The 17,144-nt window shown below is 42.3% G+C and overlaps 2 protein-coding genes across 2 annotated transcripts; one reads left to right on the forward strand and one right to left on the reverse strand.

The window, feature by feature from the left end:
- LOC113210909 (uncharacterized protein K02A2.6-like) lies at positions 1–4,224 on the reverse strand. Its single transcript, XM_026429100.2, has one exon. It carries the CDS (start codon positions 4,222–4,224, stop codon positions 1–3), a length of 4,224 nt encoding a protein of 1,407 aa, XP_026284885.2.
- A 1,341-nt stretch (positions 4,225–5,565) lies between these two features.
- Positions 5,566–6,888, forward strand: LOC127751315 (uncharacterized). The gene has a single exon (XM_052274666.1). The coding sequence runs from the start codon at positions 5,607–5,609 to the stop codon at positions 6,063–6,065; it is 459 nt and encodes a 152-aa protein (XP_052130626.1). The 5' UTR covers positions 5,566–5,606; the 3' UTR covers positions 6,066–6,888.
- Positions 6,889–17,144: the final 10,256 nt, after the last annotated feature.

Genomic DNA, 17,144 nt, shown 5'->3' on the forward strand with positions numbered 1-17,144 from the left:
TTAGTATTTCAGATATTGGTCTTCATCATATCTTTTATTCTTAGTGATCCGTCGACCAAATCTTGACGTATTTACATTAGGATCAACAGTCCTGGAGTCCACTGGAACAAAATTGCGCAAAGGGTTAGGGGGGTTATGATTCACTCTCTTTTCACCAAGTCTTAAATTGGCAAGGATAGCATCGGCATCAAGTTCAATTTGGTTTACACCAGCATCTACTCTATCCGGTTTTGTTGCAGAGTGTTTGATATGCCATGTATTACGGCGTAATTGACCACCACCTAATAAGTTAATGACGTAGCTTCTATCTGCAGACAGTCTACGCACTATTTTCCCTTTATGCCATTTTTTTCCACGTCTTACCACAACATTTTCACCTTGTTGAAAGGTTACAGGTTTGCGTCTGGCTCGCAAGTCATGTTGGGCTTTAATTTTGTCTTGTAACTTTTTGAGCAACTTTCTAACCAGTACAACCTTTGGTTCCAGATGTCTTTTTAGAGTAGGAATGACTGTTCGACAAGTTCTACTCATAAGAATTTGTGCTGGAGACACAGTCAACCCAGTCAATGGTGTATTATTATACTCTTTTAAAGCATCAAGAATGTGCGTGCCATCATCTTTGCATTTCTTAAGCATTTGTTTAGCAATATGCACACCTTTTTCAGCCAAGCCGTTACTTCGAGCATATTCTGGTGAACTAGTTTTAATTTCACACTCCATGCTCTTAGCAAACTCATGACATTCACTGGAGTTGAGAGGATTATTATCACCAAAGATTTCTTGTGGATTACCATGAGTAGCGAATATAGATCTAAGTGCATCTATTACAGATTTGCTACTTTTACTAGGTAAAGGTTTGATTTCCAACCATTTAGACAAGTAATCATCTACAACCAAATAGTCTTTTGAATCAAAGTTCAGTATATCAACACCAATTTTTTGGAACCTGAGAGAAGGAATTTCATGTGAAATCAGTGGTTCACGAAAATTGTTTGCACTGTGCCTTTCACATCGTCGACATTCTTTAATTAGATTAGCAATGTCATTGGACATTCCTGGCCAGTACAGGGACTGCCTCGCTCGAGCCTTAGTTTTATCTATGCCCAAGTGAGCAGTATGTAATTTTTTTAGTACTGGTTTTCGAAGTTTAATAGGCACAATTATTCTGTCCTCTAGAATAACCAGATTGTCTTCAACAAAAATATCCATGCGGATTTGCCAATAAGGCTTAGCCTCATTGTCAACTTTATTTTTGTTGTTGGGCCATCCCTCACGGCAATATTTCATTACCGCTGATAACCCAGGATCAAGAGCAGTTTCTCTTTCAAGATCAGCTTTGATAGTTTCTGACATGGGGATATATTTAGTAACCTCATGTACTACTTCAGTCATTTCTGGATCATCCTCAACAGGATCACCCAGGCATTGTCTCGAAAGGAGATCAGCAATGTGCATGTATTTTCCAGGTAAATACTCAACTCTAGGGTGGAACCTGTGTAATTTTAACCTCATCTTTTTCAGCCTATTATTAGTGATTGAGCTAATGACTTTTTTGAAAATATGAATCAAGGGTTGATGATCTGTTTGAAACAATACATCAGGCATACCCCAGATATACTTTTCAAATTTTTGAGCAGCAAAGCATAGTGCAAGCATTTCTTTCTCAACTTGAGCATAATTTTTCTCTGTTTCAGTGAGAATTCTTGAGTCTAATGCTACAGGCCTGCCATTTTGAAGCAGACAGCAACCAAGACCATATTGGCTTGCATCAGCCTGTATAACTATAGACTTAGAACTATCAAATGTTGCAAGCACTGGTGCTGTTGTCAAAGCCTCTTTCAGTTTTGAAAAAGCTTCGGCATGTACAGGCAACCATTGAAAAGATATTGTTTTTGACAATAATTGGTAGAGAGGTGCAGCAATTGTAGCCATTTGAGGTAAAAACTTTCTCACATAATTAAATGTTCCCAAGCATTTTTGCAGCTGCTGCTTAGTTTTGGGTTCATTTATGGCACTTATTGCTTTTACCCTTTCAGGATCTACTTTTGTTGCATTTTTTGACAAGAGTTGTCCCAAGAATTTTACCTCCTTTCTACGGTATTGCAACTTATCAATATTAAATCTAATATTTTGCTCATTTGCCTTCTCCATAAATTTTGCAAGCTTATAGTCATGCTCAGCATAATTTTTTCCTGTGATTAAACAGTCATCAAAGTAAATTATGGCGTCAGTACCCCGAAATGCTTGTTCAGTTAAAAACTGGAATGTCTCAGGTGCACTGCACAGACCAAAAGGCATTTTCAGGAATCTGTAAAGGCCATGCGGAGTGGAGAATGTGCACAACATGCTAGATTTTTCATCTAGCGTAGCATGCCAAAAACCCCACTTTAGATCAAGCACTGTGAAGATTTCTTGATCTCTCACTTTGTAAGACAATTCATCAAAAGTTGGAATCGCATACCTTGAGCGTTGAATTGCTTTGTTTAACTGTTCCGGGTCAAGACAGATTCTTAGATCTCCATTGCTTTTTTCACGAATCACCATATTACTGACAAACTTGGGAATTTCATTAGTAACTTTAGCAACAATGCCATCCCTTTCCAAGTCATCCAGTTTGGTTTTTAACCGCTGAATTATAGAGAAATGATATCTCCTTGCCGGGCACATCCTAGGTTGGAATGTGGGATCAACCACTATTTCAACTTTTTGCTGAAATTCTCCTATGCCTGCAAATAGGCTACTGTAATTTTTTAAGAAGTCTTGCTTAGAGTCTGGTAGCAATTTTGTGACTGTTACAGTATTCACTGTATGTGGATGCTCAACTCTTTTTACCAGATCTAATTGTTCACAAGCTTCTATACCCAACAGTGGTTTAGGTTCAATGGTAGAGAGTAGAAATTCACAAAGCATGCTGCCACCATATTTAGTCTCTACAAGCAATTTTACTACACCAGCAGGTTTACTAAGAACTTTCCCATAACTTTCCAACACAGTGTTGGTGGGGTAAACTTTGTAACCTTTATTAATTTTTTGGAAGACATGGAATGGCAGACTATTTATTTTGGAACCATTATCTAATTTAAATTTGACATAATGTTCCCCCTGAAGCCTTAAAACTTCAATATATTCTTTTCTAGGTCTTTTACTCTCCCAACCACTCTCAATAACCTGTCTTTTAACTGTATCACTAACAGTTAGCATATGTACATACCTGTTATCAGACCAGCCTCCTAAGAGGACATCCTGAAGTTGATTCGTCACTGACTGAATAGTATCAACTTTCTTTGACTGTTGGTTTTGATTATTTGCAGGTTTTTGACAGACAGTATGGAAGTGGTTTCTGCCATTGCAGTTACCACAAACCTGTCCCCATGCAGGACAGTTACCTGCCTCATGGAACCTGGCACACTTCCTGCATTTATATTTGAACAGATTTTTAAATTGTTTCCCAGAATTTCCTTCTCCCTGTTTTGATCCACCATTTTTCTGATTGGAAGACTCTTGCTGGTATTTTCCTCTGCCTCTGTAGCTTTTGGCTCCTCTCTGTTGACCAGAGGGAATGCCAAACTTACTTGGGTGCTTGCCTTTGTTTTTTGCAGTAAAAACATGAACAGCATCGACTTCCTGGGCTTCATTAGAATCATTTTGCCTGGGATAGCGCGCAGTTGCTGCTACCCCTTTGCAAATTTCTATTATTTCAGATAAGGGAAGGTTAGACTTTGCTCTGATTGTCTCCCTTAACCTCTTATCATAAGTGCCCCAGATTATTCTGTCTTTTAGCATGCTGTCAGCGATCTGAGCGTACTCACAGTCTTTAACAAGATTTTGCAAATCTGTGAGCCAAGTGTGGAAGGCTTCACCTTTTTTCTGTGAGCGAGCATTAAACAGCTCCCTGCAGCCAGTCACACACTTCTTTTCTGCGGCATATAGATCAAAATGTTCAACAACTTTGTCATAGTTGTTGGTATTGTCAGTGTCAATAATTTCTTCACCTGCCTCGTTAGTCTTGTAGGTGATGAGCTTGTCTACAAAAGCATTATATACTTCCAAAGCTTCATCACCTGCCACACCCATAAGGAGTGCACACTTCACTTCTGTTGAGGCCTTCGTTTTACCTATAGCAATAAGGTAGAAAGCGAATTTTTGCTTGAATAAGTCCCAAGACTTCTGAATATTACCCTCCTTCAAGTTAACTGGAGGTGGAGCTTTGACTAGATCAGCCATAGTCTTTTAAGCAAAAATTGCACAATAGAAATCTGACACCGGCACCCAAGCTACCAAGCAGTTATAATCCAACACCAGTTATTTTGCAAATCAAGCACTTTTCAGCAACGCCTTACCAACCAATCACTTCGGAGCACTTTTAAGTCCTTTTACGACTGCGCCATGTTCTATTCTATGGTGTTATAGAATAGATATGTTTAAAATTGGGGATCAGGGATAACGAAGGAGACAGAACACTTGAGGGGAATACTCCAGAGAGAGATATTTATTATGTAGCCTAGTTATGCTACTTGTAGTTGGGATAGGTTAGGATGTAGAAGGCAGTGAGGGTATGTCAACTGTACCCTACTGACCATTGGTGCCAACCAAACCCTCCAACTACAACAGGAGGAATGGAGAAAAGCCATACCTATTCCCAGACACAAAATAAATTCAAACACCAGAATTTGTGAGAATCACTTTCTTCCTGAATTCATTATAAGACATATCAAAATTAAATTACCAGATGGTACTATTTTGAAAGAAGAAAGACCTCCCAAGCTAGCACCAAATGCTGTACCAACAATATTGAAATTAGATGCAGAGTCTAAAGTTCCTGAGTATTTAAACGTCAAGTTGCCTAAGAAAAGGACAGATCCCTTCCTGAGAAAGAATTCTACTGAGTCAAGGAAAAGGCCTCATGATGAGGATAAGGACATTGGTCCCTTATCAAAAAGAACTGCTGTTGATGAGCTCTCAGATGTCACTGACCAACCTGCTCCTGTTCCTGATACTCCTGACCAAGGTGCTCCACTAAGCATCACAACAACTTCATTGTATGATAATCCACAGCAGGTTTCCTTGCCCCATCCACTGTGGACTTCTGTAAAAGGTCCAGAGAGTATTGCCTTCATTGAGTTCACGATAAAAAATAATATCTTTGAAGCACAGAAACAAGTAGTTTTTGCAAAGTGTAATGAAAAGGTAACACCAACAGTTTACATTAATAACAAAAAGACAGATTTGAGGACAGAAATACAGAATATCAAAGAACTAGAAGATCTCTTAAAAGATATAGACAAATGTAAGCCTTGTCCTGGTACAGGCATTGAGGACACCTTTGCAAAAACTTGCAGGGGCTATTGCCACACTCTGGGTTCAGGAAAAGCAGCCAAGAGATGCCACAATTGCTTTGGAAAAACAAATGGTATGAAAAAAAAGAAAGAAGAAACAAGGATAGAATACCACGAAGAAAAAAAAATCAAGAAGATTGCAGAGAGAGAAAAGAACACTTATGAAAAAGGTAATTAATCTTTTATGTTACTTTTTTTCACCAAAGTCATGGTTTTGTTCAAGATATTTTTTGTTAATAGGTTTCAAAGCTAAAAGAGCAATTAGAAGATATGCAGAGAAAGTATGATGATCTTAAAGAAACACAAATTGAAGACATTGTTAAAAACCTACCCCCTCGTCAGAAAGAAGCTGTTCTAGCCTGCATTTATGCTGCAAAGGCCAAGTCTTCAAATGGTGTACGATATACACAGCAATGGGTGTATGAATGCACTCTCTTAAGAATAAAACCTCCAGCCCTCTATAGGAAAATGAGGCGGGATCAGACTCTAGTTTTTCCATCTCCCCGAACACTTCAGAGGTACATGAAAAGGCTCAAACCTGCCTATGGCTTCCTTCCTGCTACTTTTGAACTACTGGGAAAAAAAAGTCAAGAAATGGAATTAGATGAGCGCCATGGTAAGTTAATTCAACACACATCAAATATTAAAAATAATTACCTACTTTTACTTATTCTTATTTTGTTTTCCACCCCTTCACAGGCTGTTTATTACAAGATGAAGTATGTCTAACAGCTTGTTTGCATTTTAACTGCAATTTACTAAAAGTACAGGGGGTTGTAAACCTTGGAGATGACACACCAGAGGAGCTAAAAGATCAACCGGGTGATCATGCTCTTGTCTTTATGTTCAAGCCCTGGAAAGGGCCTTGGTTCCAAACAGTGGGTGCATTCCTCTCCAAAGGTGCAGTTAAAGGTCCTATTCTAGGAAAACTTGCCCTCGAAGCAACTGGTTTGCTGGAAAAGGCTGGTTTCCATATTGATATGTGGGTCTGTGACGGGGCCTCTTGGAATAGAAATATGTGGACCGAAATGGGTCTCAGAAATCCATTTGCCTCAAAGAAAACAAAGAGAAAAAAATCAACAGTTGTAGATGTAGTAAGCAATAGGGGCAAAACAAGTTTTAGTCACCTTTGTGACTCTGAAAGGAGAATTTATATGTGCTCAGATTTCCCTCATTTAATAAAATCCCTTAAAAGTAGGATTTTACCAAGCAAAGAAAAAGGAAATGTCAAAGATGTAAGTAGAGAGAGAGATGTATTTTTTTTTCTCCAGGGAGAATATTTTTTTAATTGTATTTGATTTTACAGCTTGTTACACCTGATGGCACTGTAAAATTTTCTAATTGAGAATCATTATATCAAGCTGACACTGCCAGGGAGAAACCAACCAATACAACGTTGCTACAAATTAACAAGAGACCATCTTTACCCTCACAATTACCAAACCATGAATGTGGGAATGGCATTCACAGTAAGCTACTCATTGTGTTAAAAAAGGGGGAATTAAATAGGGAAATGTATATCAAATTTCTAAATTTATGCTGTTTTTTAGTTTTTCAGAAGGCTATCCTGGCCTTGAGGATAGTGGTTCAACTATTAAATTCATCCGTAGAGTCAATGACCTAATTGATGCAATGAATGCGAACACTCCCTGGGGTAGCATCAGGAGAGCAGATGATGACCTGGAAATGGATGAAGAAGATGAGTCTGATGGGACAGAAATAAATGAACATGGATTTAAGAAGAAAAAAGGTGCAAGACAGGTATTGATTTTCCTCCTATTAAACATTTAGACCACATGAATGCTAAAAAAATAAAATACATTTTCAATTGCTATTTTTAAATAGGTCATAAACAAGTTTTTAAAGTATCTGGTTGAATGGGCTGCAATGCCAGGAAAACAAAGTAATAAACTTGCACATCAGACACAGTATGGTTTATATGTCACACTCACAAGTGCATTGGAACTGTCTGACTATTTAATTAATGAACTTGGATTTAACTATGTTATGACAAGGAGAATGAATCAAGATGCCCTCGAGGTAGGCTGTCTCTTTACAATGAAAAACTTTTCTCTTTTTTTTAACTATGTTTTTAGGTTTTGTTTTACTTACATAAACTATTTTTGACTTCTCACCACTTCTCTGGAGACGCAACACACATCCCGACCCATTACAGTTCATACAGGTGTATCGCCTACTATCCGTTGCCTCACTCATTAAACCCTCTAGGGGGAGCAACATCACTGGTGCAGAAATGCTGAATGCTCTCCTCAGTTCAACAGATCTTATCTCTGAATCAGAAAAACAAAGACAGATTGAATTAGAGAAGGAGCTAGATGATTTGTTGGACAATGGTGAACCAGTCGAATCCCTCAGCTCACTATTTGATGATGCATACAGAGAAAAGAACAAAATAGATGAGAAAGCACTGCACATGTTCAGTGGTTACGTTGCCAGAAAAGCTCGAAGAGCTACTAGTGCAAAACATTGCGATAAGTGTTTTGAATTTTTACAAGCACCTGCAGATTCCCGGAATGAAAATGACTCACTTAAAGAAAAGAGAAGTGAGGGTCATTTGCTGACACCATCCGAAGCCCTATACAGGATACTACACAATCTTGAGGACACAATATGTCACACTATTCAGAACACTCAAATACATGAAAATCTTCTCTTTGAAGGTAAAAGCATTTGAAGACAATGATTATGAATAATAAGGCAAGTAGTGTACTCACCCTTTATTTTTATTTTGTTTTTAGTTGTTGACAATGCAAAGATGCATACATTTTCCCCAGTTGGTTGTGAAGAGCATCAAAGACAGCTGACCAAAGACATCATGCGCTTTTACCTGACAACAAGAATGAGTTTTACTTGCAAGCAGTACAATAGGAACAAAATGGAAGATGCAGATAAAAGAAAAAGAATGAAAGATGTTATCAATTAATTCAAAATTGTACCAATGTAGTATAATAACTAGACCTAAATGTTAATTTAAAATATGTCTAGTCACACATAGAGCTGTGTAAAAGAAATGTACTTACTTATAAGAAAAGACTGCCAAATGTTACCTGTATACACCTGTATACCAAAGTGTCAAGTGTTATAACTGTTAACAATTCTTAAAATGTAGAGAACCATAACCAAAGAAATGCATCAGCTGATCACCGGCACCAGCGTAGCCGGCACATATCCCACCTTGCACATATCGTTTCTGTGCTTTCTGTGAACGTACGAGGTTACATAAAAAGACCCTTTGCCTCAACAGAATATAGCATCAAGCACAGTTATCTCAGCTATATAAGAACTCAACCAAAAATGTAAAAGTCTGACTCCTCCAGCCAAGGTCAAGGTGATAGCGGTGTTGGGCTGGAATCAGCTGGGATGTTGTGCACGACGAACAGTCGACAGGGCGCCCTCCGCAGCTCTCATTCCTATTGTGCGACGCTGTGCTGGGAAGCTCGAAACAGATCTGACATTTTTTCATACCTCACAGGCCGTCGTGGCACGTGCTCAACTCGACCAATCAGAGCTACTACGGAAACAGAAAAGTCAGTGAGTTTGTTCTTTTCCTAGTTCCGTGTTAGCCTGGAATACCCAAAAATCGAGTCCCAAATTTACGTTTTCCAATCAGCACTATTTCCCATTTTTTACTTTCCCAATAATACGTTCCCAATTTATTACTTTCCCAATATATATTCCCAATTCGAGTTTCCCAATGGTCACTATGAGTGGGCGGTGGTAAACAAGAAAGGGTTAGCACTTGGGCTGAAGTTGATAGTTGGCGCCAGTGGCTAGACCAGGCGAACCATGGTGGACCCCAAAGCAGCCGAAATTATCACTTCGGGGATGGGTGGAAAGAAGCTGATCTACAACGGTTTCCTGTACCACCGGCGTGATAGCAGGAAGGCAAATACGTACTGGTCTTTGCACGACCCGTACGAAAAAGTTTAGTCCGGCATCAGTCCGTTTTCGGTCCGGAAAGAGTCCGCACCCCTGAGGACCAGTCCGCGTTCGATCCGTCGTGCACCGGACTAGTCCGCTTTTAGTACCCCCGGGCGTGCGGACTAGTCCGCTTTGAGGTCGCAGCGGCCAAGTGCAATGCCGGACCAGTACGCAGACAGTCCGTCCTCGGCGGACCAGTCCGCGGACAGTCCGCCCTCACCGGACTAACTAGGTCGCTATCAGTCCTCCAACGGCGGACTACTGGCGGACCAGTCCGTCCTGAGTACCTACCGCAGCGGACCAGGTCGTTTTCAGTCCGCCCGGGAGCAGAGCACAGCACTGTTAAAAAGAAAGAATTGTCCGGAGCGAATCCCGATACAAGTTTACCATGCTGTAACTTTGGAAGTTATAGGAATTTTGACCTCAAATTTTATTTGGGACATCTACACCCTATTTTAGTAGGGCCATTTTAATTTCATTGAAATCGAAGCAAATTTTTCTGCTAACTCGTAAACGGCTTGAGCTAGGTCAAAACAGACAGCGGATTTGGCTTCGCCTCGATTCTAACACTCTAAGACCACTGTTCGATTTACCCAGCTGACCTGATATTTTACTTTATTTAGCGATAATAAACATTAAACTTTGCACTTTTCCCAATCAATTTTGGCACGGTAGTGGTCAGCTGTGCTTCAGGTAGTCCGCTTTCAGTTTGCTCTACGTGCGGACCAGTCCGCGATCAGTCTGGTGAGGCGGGGATGCGCACCAAAAGCGGACTAGTTCCAGCCGGACTAGTCCGGCAAATAGGTCGGTTTTTGGTCGATCTGGCTTTTTTCGCGGACTAGTCCGCTCGCTTTGGCGGACTGATGACGGACTGTCCAGCCGGACTCTTTCCGGACCGAAAACGGACTGATGCCGGACTAAACTTTTTCGTACGGGGAGTAAAAAGGAGTGCAAAGCCACAGTGGTAACGCCGTTCACCAATGGAACCGTCGAGGTGCTGAAGGAGGGGAAGAACGAGCATACGCCCAACCGGGAAGAGGTGGAGGCCGAGCGAGTTGTCACCAATCTCAAGAGAATCGCGAGCGATCACCCCGCGCTTCTACCAGCCCAAATTTTGCGTACCGAGCTGCCCGAGTGCAGCGAGGGAGTCCTTAGCCAGCTTCCGGAGCGTGAAAATCTGAAGAACTGTATGCGGTGGGAACGAGCGCCGGATCAGCCGAGCAACCATGTGACCGTCTACCTGAGGACGATTGGTAACCACTTCCAACTCTAAATTCTATTGGGAAAAATATTTTGGAAAAATTGAAAGAGGAAAAAGGTAATTTTGGGAACGTATTTTTGGAAATAAAAAATCTGGGAAAAAATAACATTGGGAAACACTGATTGGGAAAAATAACCGTAAACCTGGAATACCCTATTGCACGTCAGCACGTAAAGTATTTAGCACTTTAAAGCACAAGTTTATACGTAGTTCACTCTAATTCTACGATAAATGTTTTAACAGTGCGCACTGTAAAACTTTAAGTCGTCACTTTACGAAAAAGTCACTCCTTAATTTTACTAATGAATGGTTCGTCACAAGGGGTGAGATGATTTATTCGTCACTTGACAACTCATTCGTCAAAGCTTGTGAAATGAAGATGTTGTCACATAACTGGAAAAGAGAAAATCGATACGATGAGAATCGTACCTGGGATCTTCGGTGTGGAAACAAGCGTCCTTTAAGCACACGGCTACCGAGGCTTTGTGTACGGAGTCATGCTGGCATTCGGAGCGTAGCCATGAGCGCTTACTTGCTTCCAGGTTTGTGACGGTAATTTTGTCACGTGACGAATGTTTCATTTATCTCGGTTGACTGATAGGTTATAACAAATGACGAATGGTTCGTCACAATGTGACGATTGGTTTATCTCAACCCTTGTGACAAACTATTCGTGACGATATTTTTCGTCACATGACGATTCAGTTAACAGTGCGCCTCGGCCAGCAGTGCTGGCAGTCATAGGAATGCTGAGATGTATCGGGCTAAAATCGGACTAGTCCGAACCACACGGAAACGCCTAGTCAGGCTTCACCCGGACAAGTCCGACGCATTGGGCGGAAATCGGACAGTCCGACAGGAGGTTTCCGGCGCCAATCGGACTGTCGGATTCAGACTTTAGTCCGACTGCTCCGTTTTACATTCGAATTTTAAACGTTTCGGAACATAAATGCAGCCATCCGAAACTGTCCGAACAGTCCGACAGGAGGTCTCGGGCGCCAATTGGACTGTCCGAAGTTGTCCGGCAAAAATAGGACAGTCCGGGGTCTGTCGAGTAAAAACGGAGCAGCCCGACGGAGACGGGCTACGGATCTTTCCTCGAGCAGGACCGACAGCGATCGGACTGATTGCGGTGCGGTATAAGTCCGAGGCCTGAAGGTGGCCCCACAATGGAGACCCGACGCGGGCGTTGCGGGCGACACGGATGACCCAGAGCGACGCGACACGACGTCGCCGCATCTACAGCGTCTATAGGCTGTGCCAGAGCGAAGACGTCGCTTCGCGTCGCCCTGCGTCGTCCGTGTCACCCGCAACGCCCGCGTCGGGTCTCCATTGTGGGACCACCTTGAGAGGGTCTCGGACTCGGGTACAAACCCGGATGCATTTTCGGATGAGTTCGTTGTCACGAGGGTATCAGTCCACTAATGTGGGACAAGCGAAAAGTGTCCCCCAAAGGGGCCTCACCTCTACTTCTTCGGGAGAAAGCCCCAAATCCGAATGCGAACGATTTGGGTGCCATTTATGCACAAACCAATGGAATTTTGGTAGGAGGGTGTGTGAAGGCTTGTCATTACTTTGACATTACTTTGTCATTAATTTTTCTTGAAATTGGCCGATTTCAGCACCAAAAAAAGGGCGTAACAAACGAGTCAAAACGACAAATCCGAAACGACTCCCACGAATTCATTTTGTCATTATTTCGTCGTTATTTTGAGTTTCTATTGTGATTGGTTTGTCATATCACAAATGACAATTATGACAAAATTGTGCTTAACAGGCCATACGGGGGGACAGCGACTGCATCGCTCGCCTGCGGCCAGCGGCCGAGGCAACAACATTGCAGACGGAAGGTAGTTCAGGCCGAGGGGGCACCAACTCCGAAATTTCGTGCACTGTGAATACACTTTAATATTGCATATCACTGAATAATCACTAAATATCGCCTGAATACTGAAGGTATTAATTCCCTCGTGAACCGTGAATACTAGAAGTCACTGCCCCCTCGGTTCAGGCGCGATGCAAAGTAGGCGTTCCAGCATAAAATTTTACTCCGTGATGGCTGTTTCTCCTTGTAAATTTAACGTTTTGACGAGTTTTGTAGGAAGCTTGAGTGCCTTATCCATGATAGAAAAGCCTATGAGGGGCACAAAAATTCATGTGCCGAAACAATCTCCATGTGTTCCTTTAAGGTGAAATGCTTACGTTGAATTTAATATTGCTGTTGCAGTGGCTTCAAGGAGTCCATGCTAGGCTGTCGTAAGAAATGGCTCATACGTATTATACACTTTATCATGAACAGCAGTACTTGAGTTGTTTCTTTAACGACTGACTGATTTTTAAAGAACGAGGCCATGTACGTACTTTTTATTCGGGCTTCCTTCTTAGCTTTGGCGCAGTACTCCCATAAGCGCGCATACAGAAATGCACCACTTTAGAAGAGTTCACTAATTGAATGGTAGCTCTCCACTTTCCGTAGTAAAATGACGGAGGGACTTTGATATTTAAGTTCGTCGACAGGTTGTTAAAGGAGTAGAAGCCCTGTACAGGAAGTATTGTGTAAGTGGTTCCATTGGGAAAGAAGACTCCAGCCAGGTTCGTTCCCAGGGGTGAATCTCTTGATGATTTTCTGTTCACTTGACTGGAGTTCGCATGAGTACACGGTGAAAACAGAGCGTGCTGAAGACAACATGGAAGAACTAAAATGCCCGTCATTTGTCGAGTCGTGGCTCGCGAGCTCGATTCGTAGGGAGCTACTCTGCTTGATGTGCACTACGATACCTTGCCTTTATAACTCTTACGGTCTTTGGAAACGCTTACGATAAACATTGCGCCCGTAATAACCACCTTTTTAGCCCACCCTTCTGCTTTGGAAAAGCTATCCAGCGGGCTTATGCAAACGACCTCGTGTCTGTCTGTGTGTCTGTCTGTCTATTCCACAAGAAGGACATGTGCTATGGACTTCAAATTTTCAGGGGATCTCAAGCTTCACTACCACAAAACAAAACGCCTACGGCCAATCCTGCCAACCTCAAGGGACTGAAAGGGGGTATCGAAGAAAACGGAAAAGACCAAAAAAGTTAGAAAAAGTATTTTTTATTTTATGATCTTCTAAGGGTGAACTCGGCAAAGTAGAGGCCTCTGGAATAAAATTTCATCCGTTTTGCTCTATCTCTCACCGTTTGGTAGCTAGGGGGGGTTTCTCTCACAAAAGTGGCCCAAAAATAAATTTATTAATTTTCGAAAATATTGGATGGTCTCCTAAGGGGAAACTTGAGGAAGAAGAACCCTCCGGGCACAAATGACCAATTTCGACCATTTGGCTATCTCAAACCGTTTAGGCGCTGGAGGGTTTTTTTTTTGACGAAAATAAGCTAAAAATGGCTGTAGTGAACAATAGGTTAGAAAAACGTTTCCTAAGCAGAAGGGTGGCAAGTTTAAAAGACGACGGGTTTTAGCGGGCCGAGGGCCCGTTACATTATGTGATTATGTTGTTCAGCAAATCGCGTGACAGAAATGGTCAGGCCGCAGGCCGCGGGCCCGAACATCGCCTCCGGCAGGCCAAGCAGTCCCGGCCCCTGTTTGGCGGAAGGGCGGGCCTGCTTGGTTTATTTGGGATATGTGGGTTTTGAATTTTTTTTAAACCAAATTTTGAATAACAGTCATCATGTTTGAACTTGATCTGTCTTTAAATGCTGCAAATCGACCCTAAAATTACCAGATCGGTATCTCAATTCCTTCCCGAGTTGCCTTGCGTACAGACAAATAATCTCGTTCCGTTTGGATGGTAGGGAACATTTCTTAACAAAAATATAGCTAGTTTAAATTGGGGCGACTTAGCGCCGGCGTGAGGTGGGTACGGGGCGAATAGAGTGTGCCAGGCCATCTCAAACGGAAGTAGGGAAATAACAAACTCACTTATTTTTCTGTTCTCGTAATAGCTCCGATTGGTCGAGCTTTTCGCGTGCCTCCGTGGCCTTTTACACCCAGAAAAATCGTTTCTTGTTTCAAGAAAATTTTTCCTTATTTCAAGTGGACGCTGACACAAGATCAAAAGCTGATATTTTCTTTCAAATAAGAGAAAAATCTTATTCTACTACTATATTGCCTTGTTTCAATTGTGAATTCCATCTTCTGTCAGCTTGCACTTGAATCAAATGTGAATTCCATCTTGTGTCAGCTTGCACTTGAATCAAATGTGAATTCCATCTTGTGTCAGCTTGCACTTGAATCTGGGAGCAGGTATGAGAAACTGTCAGATCAGTTTCGAGCTCCCGTTCCTAAGAGGCTAGGATCGGATCAAACTATACCATGCTAAGTTCCCATACGTGGCGGACGGAAACAGATAAATCGGTGAGTTTCTTCTTTTTAACCCGCCCTTCTGGTTTGAAAAGGCATCCAGCGGGCTGATGCAAACGACCTCGTGTCTGTGTATCTGTGTGTCTGTCTGTTCCACTAGAAGGAGATGTGCTACAGACTCCAAATTTTCAGGGCATCTTAAGGGACACTCCTAGAAAACGAAACGCCTACGGCAAATCCTGGCAACCACCCCAAAGGCTGTGAATAGGGGTATCCAAGGCTCAAATATTCGCCCAAAAAGTTTTCTCCTTTTAAAATCGTGAAAGTAGAGCACCTGGGGCAAAAATTTCGTCCTTTTGGCTCTATCTCTAACCGTTTAGGCGCTGGAGGGTCTTTTTAAACGAACCAGTTTCTACCACACGCGCCGCGCGCGGGGGCCAGAGCGTCATGTCGCCGCGACCACCTGTTGCAGATGATATAGTTTAATACTTTTGCTGACACCGCAAATAATTTTGATGACAGATTAAATAATTTTGCTGACGCAGCAAAACCTTTTGCTGACACAGCAAATAATTTTGCTGACCCGGCAAACAATTTTGCTGACATATCAAATAACTTTGCTAAGACGCAAGCTGCCGAACGGAGATGCCGGCGGAGCGAGGTGGAGCTGGCAACTCCGCTTGGCGGAAGGGCGGACCTGCTACGGGCCTGTAGGGACTGTCCTAGATCCCACGTACATAAAAGTCTTATGTTTGCAAATCCACCATAAACTCTAATTGTGACACTGCGACCAAAACCACCCATTTTTATTAGGGTCTCCCCGGTCTTCTCTTACAAAATAAAAAGAAAAAAGAAACAAAAAACAAGCTGGCCCACCCTTCCGCCAAACGAAGTTGCCAGCTCCACTTCGCTCCAATTCTATTTTTCTGTAGTAATTTTTATTCAAATTTTAGTAAGTTCGCTTGGGCACGATTAGCTCTACCATAAGATAGGCCATCGTCAAGAATAGGAATTATAATAATAAAAAAACTCTCGGGCGAAAGCAATAGGCACCCCTAATCGGGGGCCTAAAAACTTTCGGGCGAAAGCAATTCGCACCCCCAATCGGAGGCATAAAAAGCGCTTGCACGCGAGCAGGAAGGCCCCCCTGGGGGGGGGGGGGCACCTAAAAACGCAGATAGTATTAGAATGGGTGGCACACGACTTACTGATTCCTCTCACAATATAGTGGTTTGGTTAACTTAGTCGCTACCTGATGTGTTCTCACCGGCGGGAAAGGGCAGAAGGCTTTCGGGTCATTGAATGTCATAACCATGAATCGTTCCCAGAGGTCTGGGACACATCTCTTAAACGTCGAACAAACTCTCGGAAGTTTCATGACATATGCATTATCTTTCCAGCCACCCCTAGCGCTCCACGACGCGATGTTGGCTACCGCCTGTGACAGAAATGTGTATTATTACTGAGAGTACGTAAGTATCTGTGCGAAGAGTTGCCTGTCGAGCGAAACGAAGTTGGCAACTAAACGAAGTTTACGATGAGGGGGGGGGGGGCTGCTATTGCACCCGATATTATGTCTTGAGAAACACTGCTTTTTTGAGATGTCTCCTTAAAAATGAGTATTGACTCATTTAAAGCCCACCCTTCTGATTTGGAAAAGCAAACGAGCGGGCTAATGCATATATGACCTGGTGTCTGTCTGTGTGTCCGCCTTGTTCCACTGCACTGTCATGCTCTTCAGACCTGAATAAAGCATTCCGGTAAAACTAAAATACGGTAGAATGCGAGAAAAAAGAAAACGGAAATCACAATGCCGTTTTCTTGTTCCCTGCATTCTTCTGCATTTCAGCTTATGACATTATAAGGCATAATATGACATAAGGGAAGACGAAGAAAAGACAAAACGGCCAGCCGTTAGGATCTTTTCGTCGTCTTCCCGGTATCTCCTCGGGAAGACGAAAATCAGAAGAATTTCAGCTACAGCGTTTTACACGGGTGGGGCCTGCCGCGACCGACGACCGACGCGACACTCAGCTAGGCACTCACTCGATCCCCCTGTGCCAAGGAAATGGTTTTCTGGTCTGCGCTTCGTTCTCTGTACTTATCGAGAGTAAAAGCTAGCTGACTCCTTAAAGTTTCTTGTATATTCTTGATGTTAAGTCAAAAAGCTTTCAAGGTATCATCTGCTAGAAAAATAAAAAAGTTTCGACCAGAAAAAATCTTATTCTACTACTATATTGCCTTGTTTCAATTGTGAATTCCATCTTCTGTCAGCTTGCACTTGAATCAAATGTGAATTCCATCTTGTG

This window comes from Frankliniella occidentalis, unplaced genomic scaffold (genome assembly GCF_000697945.3).
Source record: "Frankliniella occidentalis isolate FOCC.00 unplaced genomic scaffold, Focc_3.1 Scaffold422, whole genome shotgun sequence".
NCBI classification, from domain to species: Eukaryota; Metazoa; Arthropoda; class Insecta; order Thysanoptera; family Thripidae; genus Frankliniella; species Frankliniella occidentalis.

Excerpts from the sequence above, each read along its gene's own strand:
- LOC113210909 (XM_026429100.2), bottom strand. The coding sequence starts at position 4,224 with ATGGCTGATCTAGTCAAAGCTCCACCTCCAGTTAACTTGAAGGAGGGT.
- LOC127751315 (XM_052274666.1), top strand. The coding sequence starts at position 5,607 with ATGCAGAGAAAGTATGATGATCTTAAAGAAACACAAATTGAAGACATT.